At 46.7% G+C, this 18,873-nt stretch overlaps 1 protein-coding gene across 1 annotated transcript in view; it reads left to right on the top strand.

Moving 5' to 3' along the window:
• Positions 1-1,722: 1,722 nt before the first annotated feature.
• The window catches only part of FAM171A1 (family with sequence similarity 171 member A1), a 141,143-nt gene continuing 123,992 nt past the window's right edge, over positions 1,723-18,873 (top strand). Inside the window, exon 1 of the mRNA XM_039240050.1 lies at positions 1,723-1,894. Coding sequence (XP_039095981.1) covers positions 1,798-1,894 — 97 coding nt within the window. The 5' untranslated portion in view covers positions 1,723-1,797. The remainder of the gene's footprint in view (positions 1,895-18,873) is intronic.

Below are 18,873 nucleotides of genomic sequence, written 5' to 3'. Positions count from 1 at the left end.
CAATATCCCCAACATCCCTGACCAAGGTAAATCCTTAGGATATTTGACGTGGGAAGCTTCAACTCTAGGATGGGGCTTAATGCTTCGAAGCAGCCCCCCACCCAAGAAAGTGACTTAAAAACTTCAGGACTGCCATGCTGCATGAAGCCATCCTCCATCCAGCCATCTAGCTAGTCTGGACCCCGTGCTCCCTGCAGGCTGGTGACTAAGCTAGAATTGAAGGCTGAGCTGAACTGTCACTGCATTCGCTTCCCTCCTCTGGCTCTGAGGTGTACCCTGGAACAACGAAGGAGGAGGGATCAGGCAGTCCCTAATTGTAGGTTTTCCTTCTGCCTCCCCGACTACCTGCCACCCTGTGCAGGTGCACAATTTGCCCTAATTGTAGCTTTGGTCCTGAGGGTGACAATAAAACCCATATGGGCTCCTCTACCTCCTGACTTTTATGGTCTCCCAATGATTTGTCTATCATAAGCCAACTGGGCAAATGCCATCCTTCATTCTCTTTTTGGTACACTGCCTGCCATGCCTTAATGCCCAATTAATAAAATCACAGAAATAACCCTCCCCTGGCCTGATGTTCTAAAGGCCTCACTGGGCAGACAGTGAGACTGCTGTGGGTCTCCTTAGAGCCCGGGTGCCACACAGAGGTGCCAGGGTCACTGCCATACTGGTTAGGAGATGGGGTGGACAGAGTCGGGGGGGGGGATATGTGGGTGTGTGGAGGAACGCATACAGACAGAAGAAGGGAAATTGGAGTGGGGGTGGGGGATGGACCTAGGATTAAAGGAAGCCTGAGGATTGCGTGAAGAGCTTTTAGCTTTTCCGGCCAGACTATTTTATCTCCGCCTTGGCTCTGCCGCTGACCAGCTGTGCACTTTGCACAAATTCCTTACCCTCCTTAGCCTCTATTTTCCCATCTGTAAATAGGGATAACACTACCTCTTAGATCATATACCGTGAAGATAAAACTAAAGTAACAGAACTACCCACGCCCTCAGTACATGTAAATATAAATTTCCTCCCCACCCTAACCTTCTAAAAATAGCCCAGCACAATTCTACCTGGAGCCCTTCATCTGTCAACACTGAGGCATGGAGGACCCACTAAACTTCACGCAGGCATAGAGATTCTGTTTCCTCTGACCTTTAACCCTGGGTGTCCAGTCGACCTTGAGGAACGTAGGCAGACCAGGACCTGAGTAGCTGCAGGTGGCGTTATACCGGGGAAACTGAGGCAGGCCACGCCCTGAGACACAGACGCCTCAGAGGACCCTCGGTTAACAGGTGCGAAGGCCTCGGCTTGGACCAGCAGGTGTGTTTCCTCTTGCTCTTCAAAGCAGCGGGGAACCGGGCTGTGCTGGGCTGTCCGGGGCCAAAGGTCTAGCTCGTGGCCCTGGCGGAGGCTCGAGGGCGCGCGGGCGGAGGCCGGGGGCGTCGCTGCGCGGGCGGGAGCGGGGCGCGCGGGCGCGCGGCCGCCAGGTGGCACCACGGCGGGGCCCGGGCTCCGCCCGCGGGCGGGGCGCGGGGCAGGGCACGAAGGGGTTAAAGCGTTGGCGGAGCCGCCGCCGCCGCCGCGGCTCTTCGGGGAAACCCACCGGGGCGCGCGGAGGAGGGAGCGGCCGGGGGCTGCGGAGCCCGGCGCCGCGCCGGGCGGGGGCGCGGCCAATCGGGCGGCGGGCCCGGCGCGCGCGGAGCCAGGCGACATGGAGGGAGGCGCGGCGCCCGGCCGCCCCTGACGCGCCGCTCCGTCCCGGTGGTCGGCGAGCCCGAGCCGCCCGGGGCCCCGCGGCGCGCGGAGATGAGCAGGTCGGCGGCGCTCCTCTTCTGCCTGCTGGGCTGCAACGTGTGGAAGGCGGGGACCAAGACGCTGCGGGAGCCCGGCGCCGGAGCCCAAGGTCGGTGCGCGGCGGCGCGGCCCGGGAGGCGCGGGGGGCCGGCGGCCGGTGGGCTTTTGTGTCGGCCACGGGCCTGGCGCGGCGGCGGCGGCGGGCGCGCGGGGAGGCTCTCGGGCCGCATTGTGTCGGCGGCCGCCGGGCCTGCAGCCCCCGCGCCGCGCTCCCGAGGGGGCGGCGCCGCCCGGGGCCCCCGGCGAGGCGCCCGGGGCCGAGGCTCCTGCGCGCGGCGCGGCCGAGGCCGGAGCGGGTGCGGGCGGCGCCAGCTGTCGCCGCTGCCAGGGCTCGTCCGCACGCCTCCGAGGGTCCTTCCCTTTATGCCGCGGCGCCGACACGCGGCTGCGTCTCCCCCTTCGCCGCGGCGACAGCGGCTGCCCCGGGGTCGCCGCCGCCCGCCCTCTCCCCCCCTCCTCCTCGGGGCTTGGGTCCTGGGAGCCCGAGCGCGAAGGCTGACTTGGGCCCTTTTGTTGTGGCGCGTTGAGGGGGTGGCCGCAGATGGGTGCCCCCCGGCGCCCCGGGACCCCGGGTCCGCGGCCGCTGCCCGCCACCAGCCTGCCACAGTTTGGGAAAGTTTGGGGGTCTCCTTCTCCTCCCTGCCCGACGTCCTTTCCAGGCCTTTGGGGATTTGCCCAGCGCCCCAAATATCATCCCCAGAAGGGGAGACAGAACTGGGAGGCCTTCATCATTTAAAAAAAAAAAAAAAAATCATTTCTAGGTCTGTATGTCGCCAGCTCGTGCCTTTTGTCTCATCTTTGGCCTCTGCAAATGTGCTTTCCAGACCTGGGAGTGATGTGGCCGCCTCTGAGAATGGCCACAAGCCGGGCTTTTGTTTTTGAAATACGAATTTATTTGGAGGGGATCCCGAAGCCTCCTTTGCACGCGTGTGAGGGGACAGGATGGAGTGCCCCTCTGTGGGCTGCCTTTTCACAAGGCTGAGTGAGGCCGTCGCAGAGGAGCATCAGCGCCCACGCTGGATCCAGCGCCCGGGCTCCCTCGGGCCTCCCTGGGCTCCCGAGAGGGTTTTCCTGCAGCAGTGCGGACCCCCACCCCAACCCACCGCCCCCCGACTCCATGCGCCTGTCCTTTCCTGGCAGAAAGGCATGCACCCTGTAATGGCTGCCCGGAGGATGGAATGAACGAGAAGCGCCTCATCCCTGCGCACACCGTCTTATTGCACAGACCGTGCCTTCCTCCCTCTTCCTCATGCTAATAACCTCGTTATCTTGTAACACGTATTCAGAGCTCGGATTCCCTGGGAGCAGAGAGCCGTGGGTGGACTTCCACGCATGATGTTGTGACAGGCAAGGAAGGTTCTAGCCCAGGTGGTCTGGGTTTAGTTTGTCACCTACATGGTGTGCGGAAGGTTTTCGCATTGGGCTCTTGCTGTATCATTTGCAGGCATCTCTTTCCTGCTTTGCTTTTTCTCTGTAGCTATGATATAATAGGACCGTTATGAACTGCGTATAAATTTAGTAATGTATATATTGTGGAAAGGGGGACATTGTCAAGGTACAAAAAGACCCATATGTCTCTTCAGTAGGAAATGAATGTTTAGAACATTAGATCATCGGTGTAGAATTGTAGCCTCTTTCATTAATATTTGACTGCTCTTTGAATTAGCTGTTTTAATGAATATGATATTTGTGTTTCAACGAGGCCATTAATTCCACAAAAAAATGGGTTGAGTGCTTTTGCATTTGAAATAGGAATATATAGGGGCGCCTGGGTGGCTTAGTCGGTTAAGCGTCCGACTTTCGCTTAGGTCATGATCTCGCGGTTCGTGGGTTCGAGCCCCGCGTCGGGCTCTGTGCTGACTGTCAGCTCAGAGCCTGGAGCCTGTTTCAGTCTGTGACTCCCTCTCTCTCTGACCCTCCCCTGCTCACGCTGTCTCTCTCTCTCTCCTAGAAATAAATAAAACATTAAAAAAATTTAAAAAAATGAAATAGGAATATATAGAAACACTAAGTTCATATGCTTCTAAAATCGGGAAAGACATGGCCTCAATTGGAAAAAAGAAAAAAAAAAAGGCATGAACAAACCCTACTAGGTTTAGGTGAGGACCACACTTGACCGAGATTGGGTGACCATATTCCCAGAAATGGAATATTCTGTGAAGTGAGTGAAAAATGGACAACCAGTGAGGATATTGATACCATGGTTTGGAGTATCTTAGTCTATGGGATGGTTTGAGTGGAAGATCAAGTGCCTTGGAATGCCCCTCGCCCAGGATTAGCTCCTTGATGGCTTTTTAAAGTGTTGAGCCCAGGAGCCCTACCAGAAGTGAGGGCCTCACTATCATCGAGGTTTTGAGCTAGGACCATTTTTAGGGGAGTGGGTAATTGCTCCTTTGACATCAGAAGGTCACTCTCCCCCAGTCATTTCTTTGAATGGTCTTGTCACTCAGCTTGTAACGTACTTTTTAAATTCACCTCTTCTCTATCTCCTGGATCACATGCACAATGAACAAAAAATGCCACATCTGATTTCACTCTGCAATTCCACAACAGGTTGTAGATTGTTTTTGTTTTGTTTTTTAATTATTTATTTCTGAGAGATAGAGAGTCAGAGCACAGTGGAGGAGGAGCAGAGAGAGAGGGAGGCACAGAATCCAAAGCAGGCTCAGGCTCTGAGCTGTCAGCACAGAGCCTGATGTGGGGCTCGAACTCACAAACCGTGAGATCATTACCTGAGCTGAAGTCGGATGCTCCACCAACTGAGCCACCCAGGCGCCCCTAGATTGTTTTGAATTTAGTTGGTGCTCAGGTAGCGCTGAAGGAGTGAAGGATTGAAGACCGATGATAACATACACTATAGCACAACGTGGTGCAGCTTTAAAGGGAAATTTCGAGGCTTACCCTCTCCAAAACCTAGTTTATAAGAGTTTTGCTTTCATTGTACAAATGGTTACTTGAATCATACTTTGAACATGCATTGTCCACATACCTTATGTACCCACAGAGCTTAGAAATGGCTTAGGAAAAACTCCTCAGAGACCTGGAGCACACAAATATATGTACGGTATATGATAGTGTTAAAGTTACATTCCTGAAACTAAATGACACCTTCTTTATTAAATGAGTCTTTATTCCCTCCTCTAAGGAAATTAACATCTACAAAATTTCTTGGCATTATTTTGCTTTTTCTGTATTCAAGATAAAATTTAAGACTTGGCTCCAGATTCTTTTCATTGTAGCTACCTTGACCCGGCAAAGGGATTGCATAGACAACAGTTGTCAAAGTGAAGTTTTGCTTTGCGAATCATGAATTTGAACCAGCTCTAGAATATGATTGCCTGTTGTCGTTGTTTCCATCTAAGTTTCTCTAAAGTGTTTATAGTGTCTATTTTTTTCTGGAAATTTTACAGAAACTATTATTCAATAGTACTGACTAATTTTTACTTTCTTTACCTTTTGGACAACTGTGTGTTGTTGAGCCTGGCTTGATAGAGGGGGCTTTCCTTGGAGCCCAGTAAGCTGTGCAGATGTACTCCACAGAGATATTTTTGAAGCCCAGCACTGTTTTTATGTGCCAAAAGAAAGGTCAGAGCTAGGTTAAGGACTTCATGCTCAGACGTTCATTGTTTGATCTTTATTTTGCTGCTCATTATCTAATAGTGAGATATTTTGCAATGATGTGCTAACTTTATGTTCATCTCAGCAAAGCTACAATCTGTCATAACTTTGGAGGTGAATGGCTGGCTGTCTTTCTTCTCTGTGAGAGCCCTGTTCTCTGCCAAATTCAAATTTCAGTTATTAGAACACCGCGATCAGTTGAAAGACCATGAAGCGATGGAAAATATCAGGAGGAGGATCCAACAGGCGTGACTTATGCTGACGGTATATTAAGAACATAACATCTAAATAAAACTCATGGGCTCACATCCTGGGAAACTAGTGCTTGGATTTGCAGAGGCCCCTGGGCTTTGTGGCATGTCAGGTGTGGGAACTCTGTGCAGAAGCAATGACGATATCTAGGTAATTTCAGGCCGAAGCTTTGAAATGACTTTATGAATTATATTTGTATCCTATTTGTACTTTCCCTGTAACACTTTTTCCCATACAGCTTATTTGCTTAAAATTCTAACCAAAGGGGAGAAATTGTATAGATTTCTCAAGTAATAGGTTTCAAATGACAGTACTTTCTGAGCTTTTGTCAGTTCTTCATTCTAGAGACGTTGCTGATACCTCTGTAAAGCAAACTGTACGTTTGTATTATTGCTGAGGAATACTAATTTAGTCATTTTAGTAAATACTACACACCGAAAAGGCACATGGAAATAAATCAGATCACAGACATGTATACTACTGAAGGGAAACATTGTATTAAACAGTTTCAGAAATCTAGATGGAAAAATTTGTCCTGTGGTGACACCCACCTCCACATGTCTAATGGAAATCATCATATACATCAATAACACTATTATAGTTTGATCAAGTTATAAAGAAGTCATTATAAACAAGTTGTTTTCACTGAATATAACTTAAGGACTTGTAAAGACCTCAGACCTGGCTAAATTGTTCAGTTCCAGCAAACATGGAACTGAATGTATTTTAAATGTGTTTTCTTCAGTTTATTTTTCTTAGTAATCTCTACACCCAACGTGGGCTTGAACATGCAACCCCAAGGTCAAGAGTCACATGCTCCCTCGATTGAGCCAGCCAGGTGCCCCTAAATGTATTTTTAAAATCAAGTTCCAGCACTCTAAATAGACCAGTTAATTGTATGAAATAATAAGTGTTCTTTTCTTTTTTTAAAAAAAATTGTTTATTTATTTATTTATTTATTTATTTATTTATTTGGAGAGAGAGTGACAGAGAGGAGGGGAGGTGGAGAGAGAGAGGGAGAGAGAGAGAATCCCAAGCAGGTTCTGCACTGTTAGCAGAGAGCCCAGTATGGGGCTAGAACTCACAAACTGTGAGATCATGCCCTAAGCCAAACCCAAGAGGCAGACGCTTAGCTGACTGAGCTACCCAGGTACCCCTGAAATAATTGTTTTTAAAGAAATTCTACAGTGTGACCCTATAGTGTGCCCTACATTAAGAAAACTATTGTCTGTAAAATCCAGCTTATAAGTAGGCAGAGCTTGAGGTAATTAACCACCCTAGAAAGGCTTCAGATCTGTATGAACAAACAGTTCAGTCAGCACATTTAAGGTGATTCCACCTTCCTCTGATCAAGCTCTTTGGAATAATTCGCCGGCTCCTCTTCCTCTTGGATTCCAGTCCATCTGCAAACATTTGCTCTTTTTTTTCTCTCACTTACCCCTTTCAGAATGTATTAATCCACATAGATTCCATGAATTAAATCCTCTTATTGAATGACTCCAGTTTTTCTCTCTCTTGCTTTGACATGATGTCTTAGCTCTTCTTCTTTTTATCCAATGAGCTACTGGACGTCCCCACGTCAGGGCATGGAGTCTGCCTCCAACTTCCCATCTTTCAACCTCCTCTAACCCAGCATAGCCTAAGTCCTCTGTTAACTAGGCCCAAAATCTGGTTATCTCCTTAGACCATTTCTCTACCTTGTAGTCTCTACAGTCGGTGGTCTTACAGGTGCATTTATATGGCACGTCTATAGAGAAGTCTTTAGATCAAGACAGATGCCTTCATGTAGTACAAGAGGAACCCTGAGGCCAGGTTTATCCTCCTTGTTCTGCAGATGAGGAAACTCAGGCCAAGAAAACTAAGGTGACCTGCGGTCAGGTGCGTTCTTGCCACACAGAGCCCGTGGAAGGTAGAAGAATGGCCCGTAGAGATGTCTGTGTCCTGATCCCTGGAACCTGTGAATAGATAGCCTTTGAAAGAGGGAGTTTGCAGAGCTAATTAAGTTAAGGGTCTTCAGCTGGGGGATTAACCCGGATTATACAGAGAGGCCAGTGTAATCTGAGGATGCTTACCAGAGGAGCGAGGGGGAAGATCAGAGGGAAAGGAGGGGATGTGACCGTGGAGGCAGATGCAGGGTCAGAGACATCGTGAAGACCTACTGCTGGCTGTGAGGATGGAGGAAGGGCCATGCGCCAGGGAATGCAGGCAGCCTTTGGACGCTGGAAAAGGCAAGGAAACAGATCCCCCCATCCCCACCCAGAGCCTCCAGAAGGAATGCTGTCTTTTTGACATCCGCACTGTGGCCCAGTTGATACTGACTTGGGGCTTCTCACTTGCAGAAGTGTGAACAGTAAACTTACGTTGTTTTAAGCCACTGAGTTGTGGTAATTTGTTAATAGTAGCAATAGGAAACTGATACCGATGCCGACTCCCCAGAACTGTGAAGGGAAACGGGTACCCATACAGTCAGTGTAACGGTACAACGGCAATCGACCATTTGGGGGTGGGGGGGCCAGAGCCACTGAAGATAACATTTGGCGAAGGGCATGGAGTTTTTGCATCTTTTCAACAAAGTTCTGCCAAACTGGAACCATGTTGAGGATCCCTGGGGAGTACCTCAAGGACACCCCCCCCGCCCCCCCATCACCAAACAACTTTTTTCCCCAGATGAACTCAGTGGGCTGTGGATTTTATTTGTAAGCAAAGAGCATTAAATCCTGTGTTCCTTCTAGAGTTGGGATTATTCATATCTGCAGGGAGAATATAGAACCCCCTGAAACCCCCTGCCAAAAGCCAATTTTAGAAGTCTTTCTTGCTTTTAAACTTTGCTCTATTTTTTAAAAATTTTTTAATGTTTATTTTTGAGTCAGAGAGAGAGACAGAGACAGAGCATGAATGGGGAAAGGGCAGAGAGAAAGGGGACACAGGATCTGAAGCAGGCTCCAGGCTCCAAGCTGTCAGCACAGAGCCTGACATGGGGCTAGAACTCATGAACCATGAGATCACGACCTGAGCTGAAGTTGGACGCTTAACCAACTGAGCCAACCAGGCGTCCCGACTTTGCTCTAATTTTTGTTGAAACCTGTCTCTTGGTTACTAAATGAGGTAAAAGAACGCTGTGACCGAATGGCGGTGCCAGTGCCTTTATATAATGAAAGGGTAGGGGACCCTCCCCAGCTTGGAATGTCCTCCCAGGTGTTGTCCCCAGGGCCCGGCGCACCGCCTCTGACACCTGCGCCTCTCGTAGGCGCACCAGGCCCAGCAGCTCTGGGCCCCGGCGCAGGCAGAGGGCGGTGTGCAGTGTGGAACCCTGGGCACTGTACCCATTAGGCAGCACAGGAGGCGCAAAACCGCTTGGTCTCCTGCAGTTTCAGGAGTTCATTGTGGCCTAGAGAGGGGAGCTCTGTGACATCTGGACAGGTCCCCAGAGAGCAGCTGATGGGGCGTCTGGTGATCTGGGACAGAGGCGTGGGATTCCAACCTCAGGGGCTGGGAGGAGGGGGATGAAGGACCCCACCCCCAAGCTTCTCCCAAAGAACTGAACTCAAGAACAGAGAGAAGCTTGACTCTTCTCGAGTTCAAGACTTTGGTCTAAAGGTAAATAAGGAAGAGAGAAAGGGAGAGAATCACTCAGTTTTTTTAAGACCTTGCCTCACATTAAGGTATCTCATTTCCCTTCCCGGTGTATCTCATAAATGCTCGCTCACTCGCTCACTCTCTCACAGCTGTGCATGCCTCACCCTCATAAGGCACCTGTTGAAAGCATCCTGTCTTCTTTCTCTCCCTGTTCTGGTCTCTTCTTTCAACCCAAGCTCTCCCCACATGTCTGTCTTCAAACACCATCATGTTCATGTTTCTCTCCTGCAGAAAAACGTGTCATCCTTTCCTGTTGCCCAGCATGCAAAGTGTAAATTACTAAGCCTGGCCTTGATGACTTTCCTGCCTTTCTTCATGTACCTGCTCCAACCTTTACGCCCCTGCCTCACCAGTTTAAATGCCCTTCTCCAGCCGGAATGTTCCATTCATCCCTGAATGACCACTGTGCAGCCTCACTGCCCCCACCTCGCTCTTCTTTATGCTCTTACAACCCTCCACACGGAGCCTGTGCCCTATGGAGACTTATGTAAGTATGCGAAATACTTTCTAGACAAGAAAGTGGCGTGAAGGGGGACAACGAATATTTGGGTAAGCTTGATTACTTAGAAGTCCGCGCCCTCTCATATTTTACAGTCCAGCTTGGAAGAGAAATGGAAAAATAAATTAAGAAGGACATCACCAAGGGACTTCTTTTTATGTAATTAGGCAAGAGTCTCTTGAGTAAGGTGAAACCTAGTGACACTTGTCTGACTAAAAGTCCAGCTATAAGTTGTGATGTGTTTCTAGGTATTTCAAGGATTTATGCACAGTGGGACATGGGAGGTTTTATTTTAGAGAGCATAAGCATGCAGACATCACTCAGTGCTCCTAACGGTTATAAATTAGGTTAAGAGGTGTCCTATTGGGAATCAGATATTTGAGCAGTGACAGCATTGATCGGAAACATTGGTGCTATAGTGATTTCCAGTGTCAGATGAAGCTCTGAATAATAGCTACAGAACAATTAGGTAAAACTCCTATTACTTATGGAGAGATAAGATGATCAAATATAGATCTGATAGTTCATCCACTATTTCGAATCCTTAATTTTATGCAAAACATTTAAGCACATACTCAAATATGAAAATTGACAAGATCTTTTGGATTTGTGGGAAGTCGTAAGCAACCTGGGAAAAGCTGGCTTTTAGGAAAAGACACCTTTGAAGTAGTACTGAGTTTATAAAAAATGAGTTTAACCGTTTTATTTGTTTTGTTTTAAGCTGCACTGCACAGGACAGAGAAATGTGAGCTTAAGGAGGGAAGTTAATTATTTCCAAGTCAAACGAGCATTTCGTTTGCTTAGCCTGGCTTTTTGGAGCCCAGGATTTGAATGGAAAACTTACTGAATGTGTACTGAGGGAAAGGTTTCTAGTGTGATTTTTTTTAAGGTTAGTTTTGAGAGAGAGAGAGAGACAGGGTGTGAGTGGGGGAGGGGCAGAGAGGGAGAGAGAGACCCAGAATCTGAAGCAGGCTCCAGGCTCTGAGCTGTAGGCACAGAACCCAATGCAGGGCTCGAACCCACAAACTGGGACATCATGACTTGAGCCGAAGTCTGATACTCAACCGATTGAGCCACCCAGGCGCCCCTCTAATGTAATTTTTAATGTAATTTTGACAGAGCTGAACTCGGTCCCTAAGGTCAGCTGCGGTTTCAAAACAGTCACCAGTAGCTCAGCTTCAGTGGATGAGGTGCCTGCTCCCCCTCTTCACCCCTGTAGTGCCTGAGTGGGGCTGTGCTCTGCGTGTTTTGCACCACAGTCTGCCTGGAGGCCCTGGGGAAGAATTTGCTTCGACACTAAATTCAGGTTGTAGTCAGAACTCAGTCCCTCGCAGGTCGATACCAGGCCGAGGTTGTCTTTCTGGCTCCCTAAGGCTGCCTGCGTTCTTTGTCTCCTTGCCCTTGCAGTGCTAAACCAACAGCGACAGCACCTGGAGACCTTTTCACACCTCAGATCTCTCTCAGATTTCTCCTGCTGCTGCAGCTCTCCGACCACAGCCAGAGAGACCTCTCTGCTTTTGAAAGGGGCCCATGTGATTAGTTGAGCCTGCCGGATAACCTGGGTAAAACTCCCTATCGTGAAGCCCATAACCTTAATCACCTCTGTGTCCCTTTTGCCATTTAATGTAATATATTCGCAGGTTCCAGGGGTGAGGGTATAGACGCCGTCTGGGGGCTCCTTCTGCCCGATGTAGGCAGAATGTGGACCATGGGTCAGCGGACAGAGACACCGGGGAGGCCAGGTTCCCTGCTGTCGAGGTCGGTGAGCGTGGGAAGGAGGACATGGAACATCGTGTCTTGGCACATCCCAAGGAGGGCTCTGGACAAGTGTCTCCTCTGTTCTTTCCTGCCCCAGTACCTTACACCTCTCACACGGACTCGTATGCAAGCAAGTCCTAAGACAGCTTGTAGAATACCAAATGCTGTGTTTAAAGTCATCCTGAGTTTTTGTATTTTGTGCCTGAGAACTTGAAAGTGAAGTTTATTACGATAACTGTGATGCACTGAATTCACGGAATGGTAAATATTTATGGTCTCTCTGTTCTATTTAATGTTAAATCAGTGTAATAGAGGCAGGCACTCTCTGCTTCCTTCGCAGAGACGTGAAGAGTAGTAATAGCGATTAGCTAACATGCACTGGGTGCTCGGAACCTGCCAGACGAAATGCTGAGGACCTGGCTGATTATCTTCTTTAATCTCCATATCACTCCCCCGAGACGTAAATATCAGCTTTGTTTTATAGAAAAGTGAGATAGTGACATGCAAACAAGTTAAACCATTTGCCCAAAGTCAGACAGTAAGTGGCAGAAGCCACCCTGGGACCCCAAGCAGCCTGCCCCACGCCCTTAGACTGTGCTGCTATCATAGGATTTGGAGGATTCCATCATAATTTCTCACAATTTTGATCCTATGGCATCTTACAAGTAGAAATAAGGGGCTCTACATAGGCCTGGTCATTTTTACAGTTAAAAAAAAAAAAGACAAATCACCTCCCTTGTGTGGTCCCTGTTTGCCTTTGAACCATGGAAAGCAACCTCGAATTGTTATCTACTGAGCAGCTCCTAAGAGCCGAGCTCTGTGCTTCGTGTTGTGTGGGGTCCAGATGTGTAGAAGCGATAAGCCCCCTCAAGTACCTCTCCCGAGCTTTTGAAGGAGGTCCAGTGGAGCAGGGTGGGATTTGGGGGTAACACCCAGCTGAGCTTGGGAGCATCTCCTGGCTCGTGTTCAGAGCCCATTAGTTTTTGGCAGACTGTTTATATAACAGGAGAATCGTGTTAGGACCCAACAGTGGGAGAGTTGGAGGTATGGAAGGATGTGGTCGTTTGTAACACAGGCCCTCAGGTTTGTTTGGATCCATAAAGCATGATGGGATGCTCTTGCTCCCCCATGGCACCAAGTGAGGGCTTTACTCACTCTGAAGTAAGTGTGAAATACCAGTGTTTATTTGGTATTTGAATTTACTTGCAGAATTTTAATCCTTTCCACTCTTTAAAAAGACTTTCTTCATTCCCCTTGGCTTGTACAATGATCCTGAAAATAAATTTTTAAATGATGCTAATTATGGAACTATAACAATTTCTTTTCATTTTTAAAAAAATTTTTAATGTTTATTTATTTTTTAGAGAGAGAGAGAGAAAGGGAGAGACAGTGTGAGCAGGGGAGGGGCAGAGAGAGAGGGAGACACAATCTGAAGCAGGCTCCAATCTCGGAGCTGTCAGCACAGAGCCCTATGTGGGGCTCGAACTCACGAACTGCAAGATCATGACCTGAGCCAAAGTTGGATGCTTAATTGACTGAATCACTCAGGTGCCCCAACAATTCTTTTTCTAATTTATTTTATGAACATATTTGGCCATACAAAACAATGGAAATAATTTTACAGTGAATACCCATACTCACCACATAGATTCTACAATTATCATTTTACTGTTCTTGCTTTATTCCCTATCAGTTCAACTTCCTGTCTACCCATTAATCCGTCTTACTTTTTGATGCATTTTAAAGTACGTGTCAGGGGCGCCTGGGTGGCTCAGTCGGTTAAGCATCCGACTTCGGCTCAGGTCAAGATATCACGGTTCGTGGGTTCAAGCCCCGCGTCGGGCTCTGTGCTGACAGCTCAGAGCCTGTAGCCTGTTTCTGATTCTGTATCTCCCTCTCTCTCTGACCCTCCCCTGCTCACAGTGTCTCTCTCTCTCTCTCTCTCTCAGAAATAAAGAAAACATTTATAAAAAAAAAAGTACATGTCAAATACCAAAATATCAAATATTCCTCCAAGCACAAGGGAATGCATATCATTAATTAGGATTCAGTATTCGATTTTTTTCCCAAAGGAAAATTTACATACAAGGAAGTACACCAGTCTTAAGTGTGTTGACATATGTTTATATCTGTGCGAACACAAGTCCCTTCTTGATACAGAATATTACCATCATTCCAGAAAGTTTCCCCTGTTCCCCCTCCAACAAATCCCCGCCTCTGCTGCTTAGGGCCAACCACTGTTCAGACTTTTTTCCACCATGGATTCCTTTTTTGCCTGTTGTAGAAATTTCACATAAATGGAATCATACACTATGTACTCTGGCTCCGTTATTCGCCATGACATTTTTTTGCTATCCATCCACTTAGTGCTTTTGAATTGTGTTCCACTGGGTGAGTATCTTACAGTTGATCCATTCTCCTCTGGATAGACACACAAGTCCTTTCTGGGTTTTGGCTATTGTATCATTGCTGTGTACATTTTTATACAATTGTTCTTCGGGCATGTTTTTGTTATTCTTGGGAAGAAACCAACATTTCTGGGTTATAGGTAGGTGAATGTTTAGTTTCTCAAGAAACTGCTAGACATTTTTCCGTCATATCTTTCCATACTCCCACCAAAAATGTGTGAGAATTTCTGTTGCCCCACATTCTCACCATCATTTGGTTGTGTTGGTTTCTTTAGTTTTAGCCATTTGGGTTGGCTACAGTATAAGATAGATAGATCGATAGGTTAACAGTGCAGTGCATACAATTCATTTTCCAGGTATAGGTTTCCAGGCTTTAGTTTTTGAGGAGTGTTTGAACACTTTCAGAAATCGGAATTGTTTCGCCATTATGTTTACATTTATTTTCAACAGTGTTTTATTTATGCAGACCTTTATTTTTCTCTGATAATTTACTGAAGTCTGTTACATGATCACATTACCTCCTCACTGAATATCCCATCTGATCGTGTAGAACCACGTTATCACACACCTACCAGGGAACCCATGGTACATGCCTGTGCATCCATGTACATCAGGGTGTGCATGTGTGTGTGTGTGTCAGGGTAGAGAAGGAATGAGAGAGAAAGAGAAAAGTAATCCTTCCAGAGTCTACTATTTATATATTGTTCAGGTTAGATAGGTAGATAGGACTAGAGGTTATACAAGACTCTTTCAATACTTATTCTCTGTAAAGGAAACCAACCGTATATGCCATTGGCAAGACTTAAGAATTCGTACACTCAACAAAGTGCCAGAATCTCTTCGTGACAAGGCAGCCTCCAGAAGTTTCTTGGGACTCTTCGTTAACCCTTTGAGTCAATAGTTCAATAGTGTGTTGAGTCAATTCCTCAAAATTAGAATACTTGAATATTTTAATACCCTCTTTCAATCAGTTAAGATAGTATAGGGGTGCCTGGGTGGCTCAGTCGGTTAAGCATCCAACGTCGGCTCAGGTCATGATCGCATGGTTCGTAGGTTCAAGCCCCACTTTGGGCTGTGTGCTGGCAGCTAGCTCAGAGCCTGGAGCCTGCTTCAGATTCTGTGTCTCCCTCTCTCTCTGATCCTCCCCTGCTCACGCTGTCTCTCTCAGAAAAAAAAAAAAAAGTTATAGTTCCAAACGTATTAATTCACAAAAGCCAGACACTTTGAATCAGAGTTGAGCACACCAACAGATCTATGGGGAAAAAATGAAATTCCTTGAGATCGAAAAAGCTCCCCTAATGATTGGGTATATCTTTTGGAAATGTAGACAAGATTTCATTGTTTCCTTCTATCCTTTGCTTGTGCCATTAACCTTACAAATATACATTTGTCTCTTCAAATGTCACATGTCTACCTGCAGATTTTGTGATGCTGGGATATTCCAGAGATCCATGTCTGGGATTAGGGAAAAGTGGGTATTTCGGTCAGGTTGTTTCTTCCCTCATGTGGCCTCTCCTAACTTTTATTCTGTTTCAGAGCCGCCTGCCTTTTAGAAACTGTATCCACGCAAAGAACCTGTGTCTGGTTTCCCTGTTATATACTGTTGCCTTGTTACTAAAGCTTGTCTCCTCAAGCCCTTTGGTTTCTGTGGACTTCTGCACAGACAGATAGAATTAATAGCATAAATAGCCCCTCTGTTTAAATATAAATAGAGATTTCATAAGAAGAGATTTTTTTTCCAAACTTAGAACGTTTTCTTGTTTCCGTACTCATGAGAGTTATTTGTTTCCTCTCATTCCTGCATAGGGAACCTCAGAGCCCTGCCTTTATTCAGTGTTTAATGTGATAGAAAGTTCTTCTCTGGGAGCTGCTGGCCCCTTCTATTACTGTGTCTATGTTTTTGAGATTAAGGAAATCTGTAGTTATTCCAAGTTAGGAAAGCAGAATAGCATTAGGTAAACTCAAGTCCATTGTTGCAAATGTCGTAAATACGAAAAGGCAGTATCTGCTTCTTAAGGATGGCACAAACGAAGTTACTTGTGTTTAATGTCACTTGACTAAAATAGTCCCATCTAATGGGAGGTTGGAGGTAAGTGGCTCTTAGAGGTCTCCTTTAGAATGAGGTTTTTCCATTTTTCCTTGGTTGATTGATCTCTTTCTTTGTTACCTACCATCTGCTGTCCATGTTTCTGAATGTGTGATAAAGCATATGGGAAAGGAATAGAAAAGTTAATGCATTCAACTGGTGAGGGTGGAGGACACTGTCTGCAGTCTGGTCAAGTTTACAGACCATCTGCTGGGGCACAGGGAGCCCTTTTAAAACATAGCCTTGCTCCCCAGGCTCTCTGTGCAGAGCCCCTCAGTCCACCGCTTGTCCAAAGGTTACCGGTGGCGCTGTGGCAAAATTAGGTCTCTCCTTCCTAAACTATTTCACTTGGCACACAGAGCATATACTCCATGCATGGTTTCGTGGGTACATTTTTCCCTTTACTATAAACTTAAAGACTGCCTAGTGAAATTGAACTTAGAAAGTGATCCTTTAATTTAGCTCACTCACCTCTTGGCAGCATAAACTGTTAAAATGACTTTTAATGCAACTTCGTGTTTTGATTCTTGTGCTGTAACTTCGATTTTGAGTGAGAGATAAAATTGGTAAAAAGACTCATTGTGTGCTTTCCCTACTACTGTTTGAAATAGTTTTTTTTGTGTGTGTGCCATCTTGAACCTCATTTGCCTTTTCAGATTTAAAAATAAAATCATTGCCTGTAAAGATTTCAGTGTCTTGATGGGAATCTATTAGATGTTGCATTAAATATTAAACAGACATTCTAAATCAATACATGTAGAAGTACTACATAAATGCTAAGTAAACAAGAGAAAGGGAGTTACCGGCTTTCTAATTAGATAACGTGTCATTAATTAGGTGGAGCTGTTCCCTGCTTCTATCTTCCCATTTCTTTTTAAATTTTTTTATGTTTATTTATTTTTGAGAGAAGGAGACAGTGTGAGCAGGGGAGGGGCTGAGTGAGAGGGAGACACAGAATCCAAAGGAGGCTCCAGGCTCTGAGCTGTCACCACAGGGCCCGATGCGGTGCTCCAGCTCACGAACCACGAGATCATGACCTGAGCTGAAGTTGATCACTTAACCAACTGAGCCATCCAGGTGCCCATATATTGTCCTATTTCGAAACTCAGAATCCTTAAGGAGACATTACATGAGAGAAAGGCCTGGCATGATTTGAAGTTAGATATTTCTTAACCTTCTTTTTATTTTAGTGGCTTCATTGCTGATGAACCACTCTTCATCCATCCACCCACCCATCTATCTATATATCTATTCACCCACCCACCCACGTTCCATGTACCCAACAAAGAGTCTCTGCTGTCCTTACGTTTCACCACCAGAATGTTGATAACATTAATATCTTTTTTTAATAGTTTATTGTCAAGTCGGTTTCCGTATAACACCCAGAGCTCATCCCCAACAAGTTCCCTCCTCCATATCCATCATTTTGATTTCTTCAACTATAGATTTTCAAGTGCTTTCAGGTCCATTATGTGTTTTACTCCTCATAATCCTGAGAGGTATTCAGGAAAGAGATTATTCCTTTCCATGCATGGGGGGGGGAAGCATGGCTCAGAGTGATGTGCTGCGGCAGCATAAAGATGGAATCCCACACGCTCTCCTCCTCTCTCCTCTTGGAATGTGTCTCCCGGTTGCTTTAGACACGCACACTCACTGTTTCCATTGCGACGTCTGCACGGGGATCCTCCAGGCTGAGCCACCCAGTTTCTGGGCAGCCGTCGTGCTCCCCACCAAGTACAGCTCACATATTTATAATGAGAGTGGGCAGTATCAGTCACTTCTTATGTTTCCATGCTCTGGGGATCCAAAGATAATTAAGACCCAGCCCTTGCTTTTCAGGAACGCGCGCTCCTATGGGAGAAGCACAGATAAACAGCACTACAGGGAAGGGCAGGGCGCACAGGGATGCAGAGGAAGGAATAGCTAACTGGGAAGTCAGGGAGGCTTCCCAGGAAAGTGGCCTGTGAGGTGGGGTTTGAGGACTAGGAACCATGCAGAGAAGGGGAGGGTGGTGTGAACTGTAGCTTTTTTGCAGTTTATAAAGCATTTGAAAAAGACTTTTTTTTTTTTTTTTGGCAAAATGACAGTGGGGTTGCTGAGCTGTTAGTAAACTCGTGTCTCATACTTACTGCAGAGGCATAATGAGTAGTGGGTGTTATTCTAGGTCTGTGAACCCGGTGCCTTGTCTCATCTGTCTTCCTTGCCCAAATTACTACACATCCCCCTTGCCCGATGATTCTGCTAGGTTGGTTAATCTTCACCCAGACATCCCAGCATCAAAGGAGCTGGTTTTCTCAGTATCATTCGCCTCAACCCTAGCCCCTGCTAATCTCCTGGAATTTATTGAGCTCACAGTCGGTCGCCTTTGTTACTGACCTCCTTTACTTTCTTTTTTTTTTAATTACGTTTGTTTATTTTTGAAAGAGAGAGCGCAAGCAGGGGAGGGGCAGAGAGAGAGACATAGAGAGAGAGAGATAGAGAGAGACAGAGCCCCAAGGGGCTCCATGCTGTCAGCAGAGAGCCCGACGTAGGGCTCAAACTCACAAACCATCTTGACCTGAGCCAAAGTCAGATGCTCAACAGACTGAACCACCCAGGTGCTCCTACCTTCTTTTTTTTTTTTTTTTAAGTTTATTCATTTATTTTTCAGAGGGGAGTGGGTGCAAAAAGAGAGGGAAAGAATTCCAAGCAGGCTCTCTGCTGTCAACGTGGGACTTAATCTCACGAACGGTGAGATCAATATTTGAGCCAAAATCAAGAGTTGGACACCA

The sequence above is a fragment of the Hyaena hyaena genome, unplaced genomic scaffold (assembly GCF_003009895.1).
Source record: "Hyaena hyaena isolate Hyena2069 unplaced genomic scaffold, ASM300989v1 scaffold_165, whole genome shotgun sequence".
NCBI lineage: Eukaryota > Metazoa > Chordata > Mammalia > Carnivora > Hyaenidae > Hyaena > Hyaena hyaena.
The sequence above is the reverse complement of the archived record's forward strand: the minus strand, read 5'-3'. Positions and strand labels throughout refer to the sequence as shown.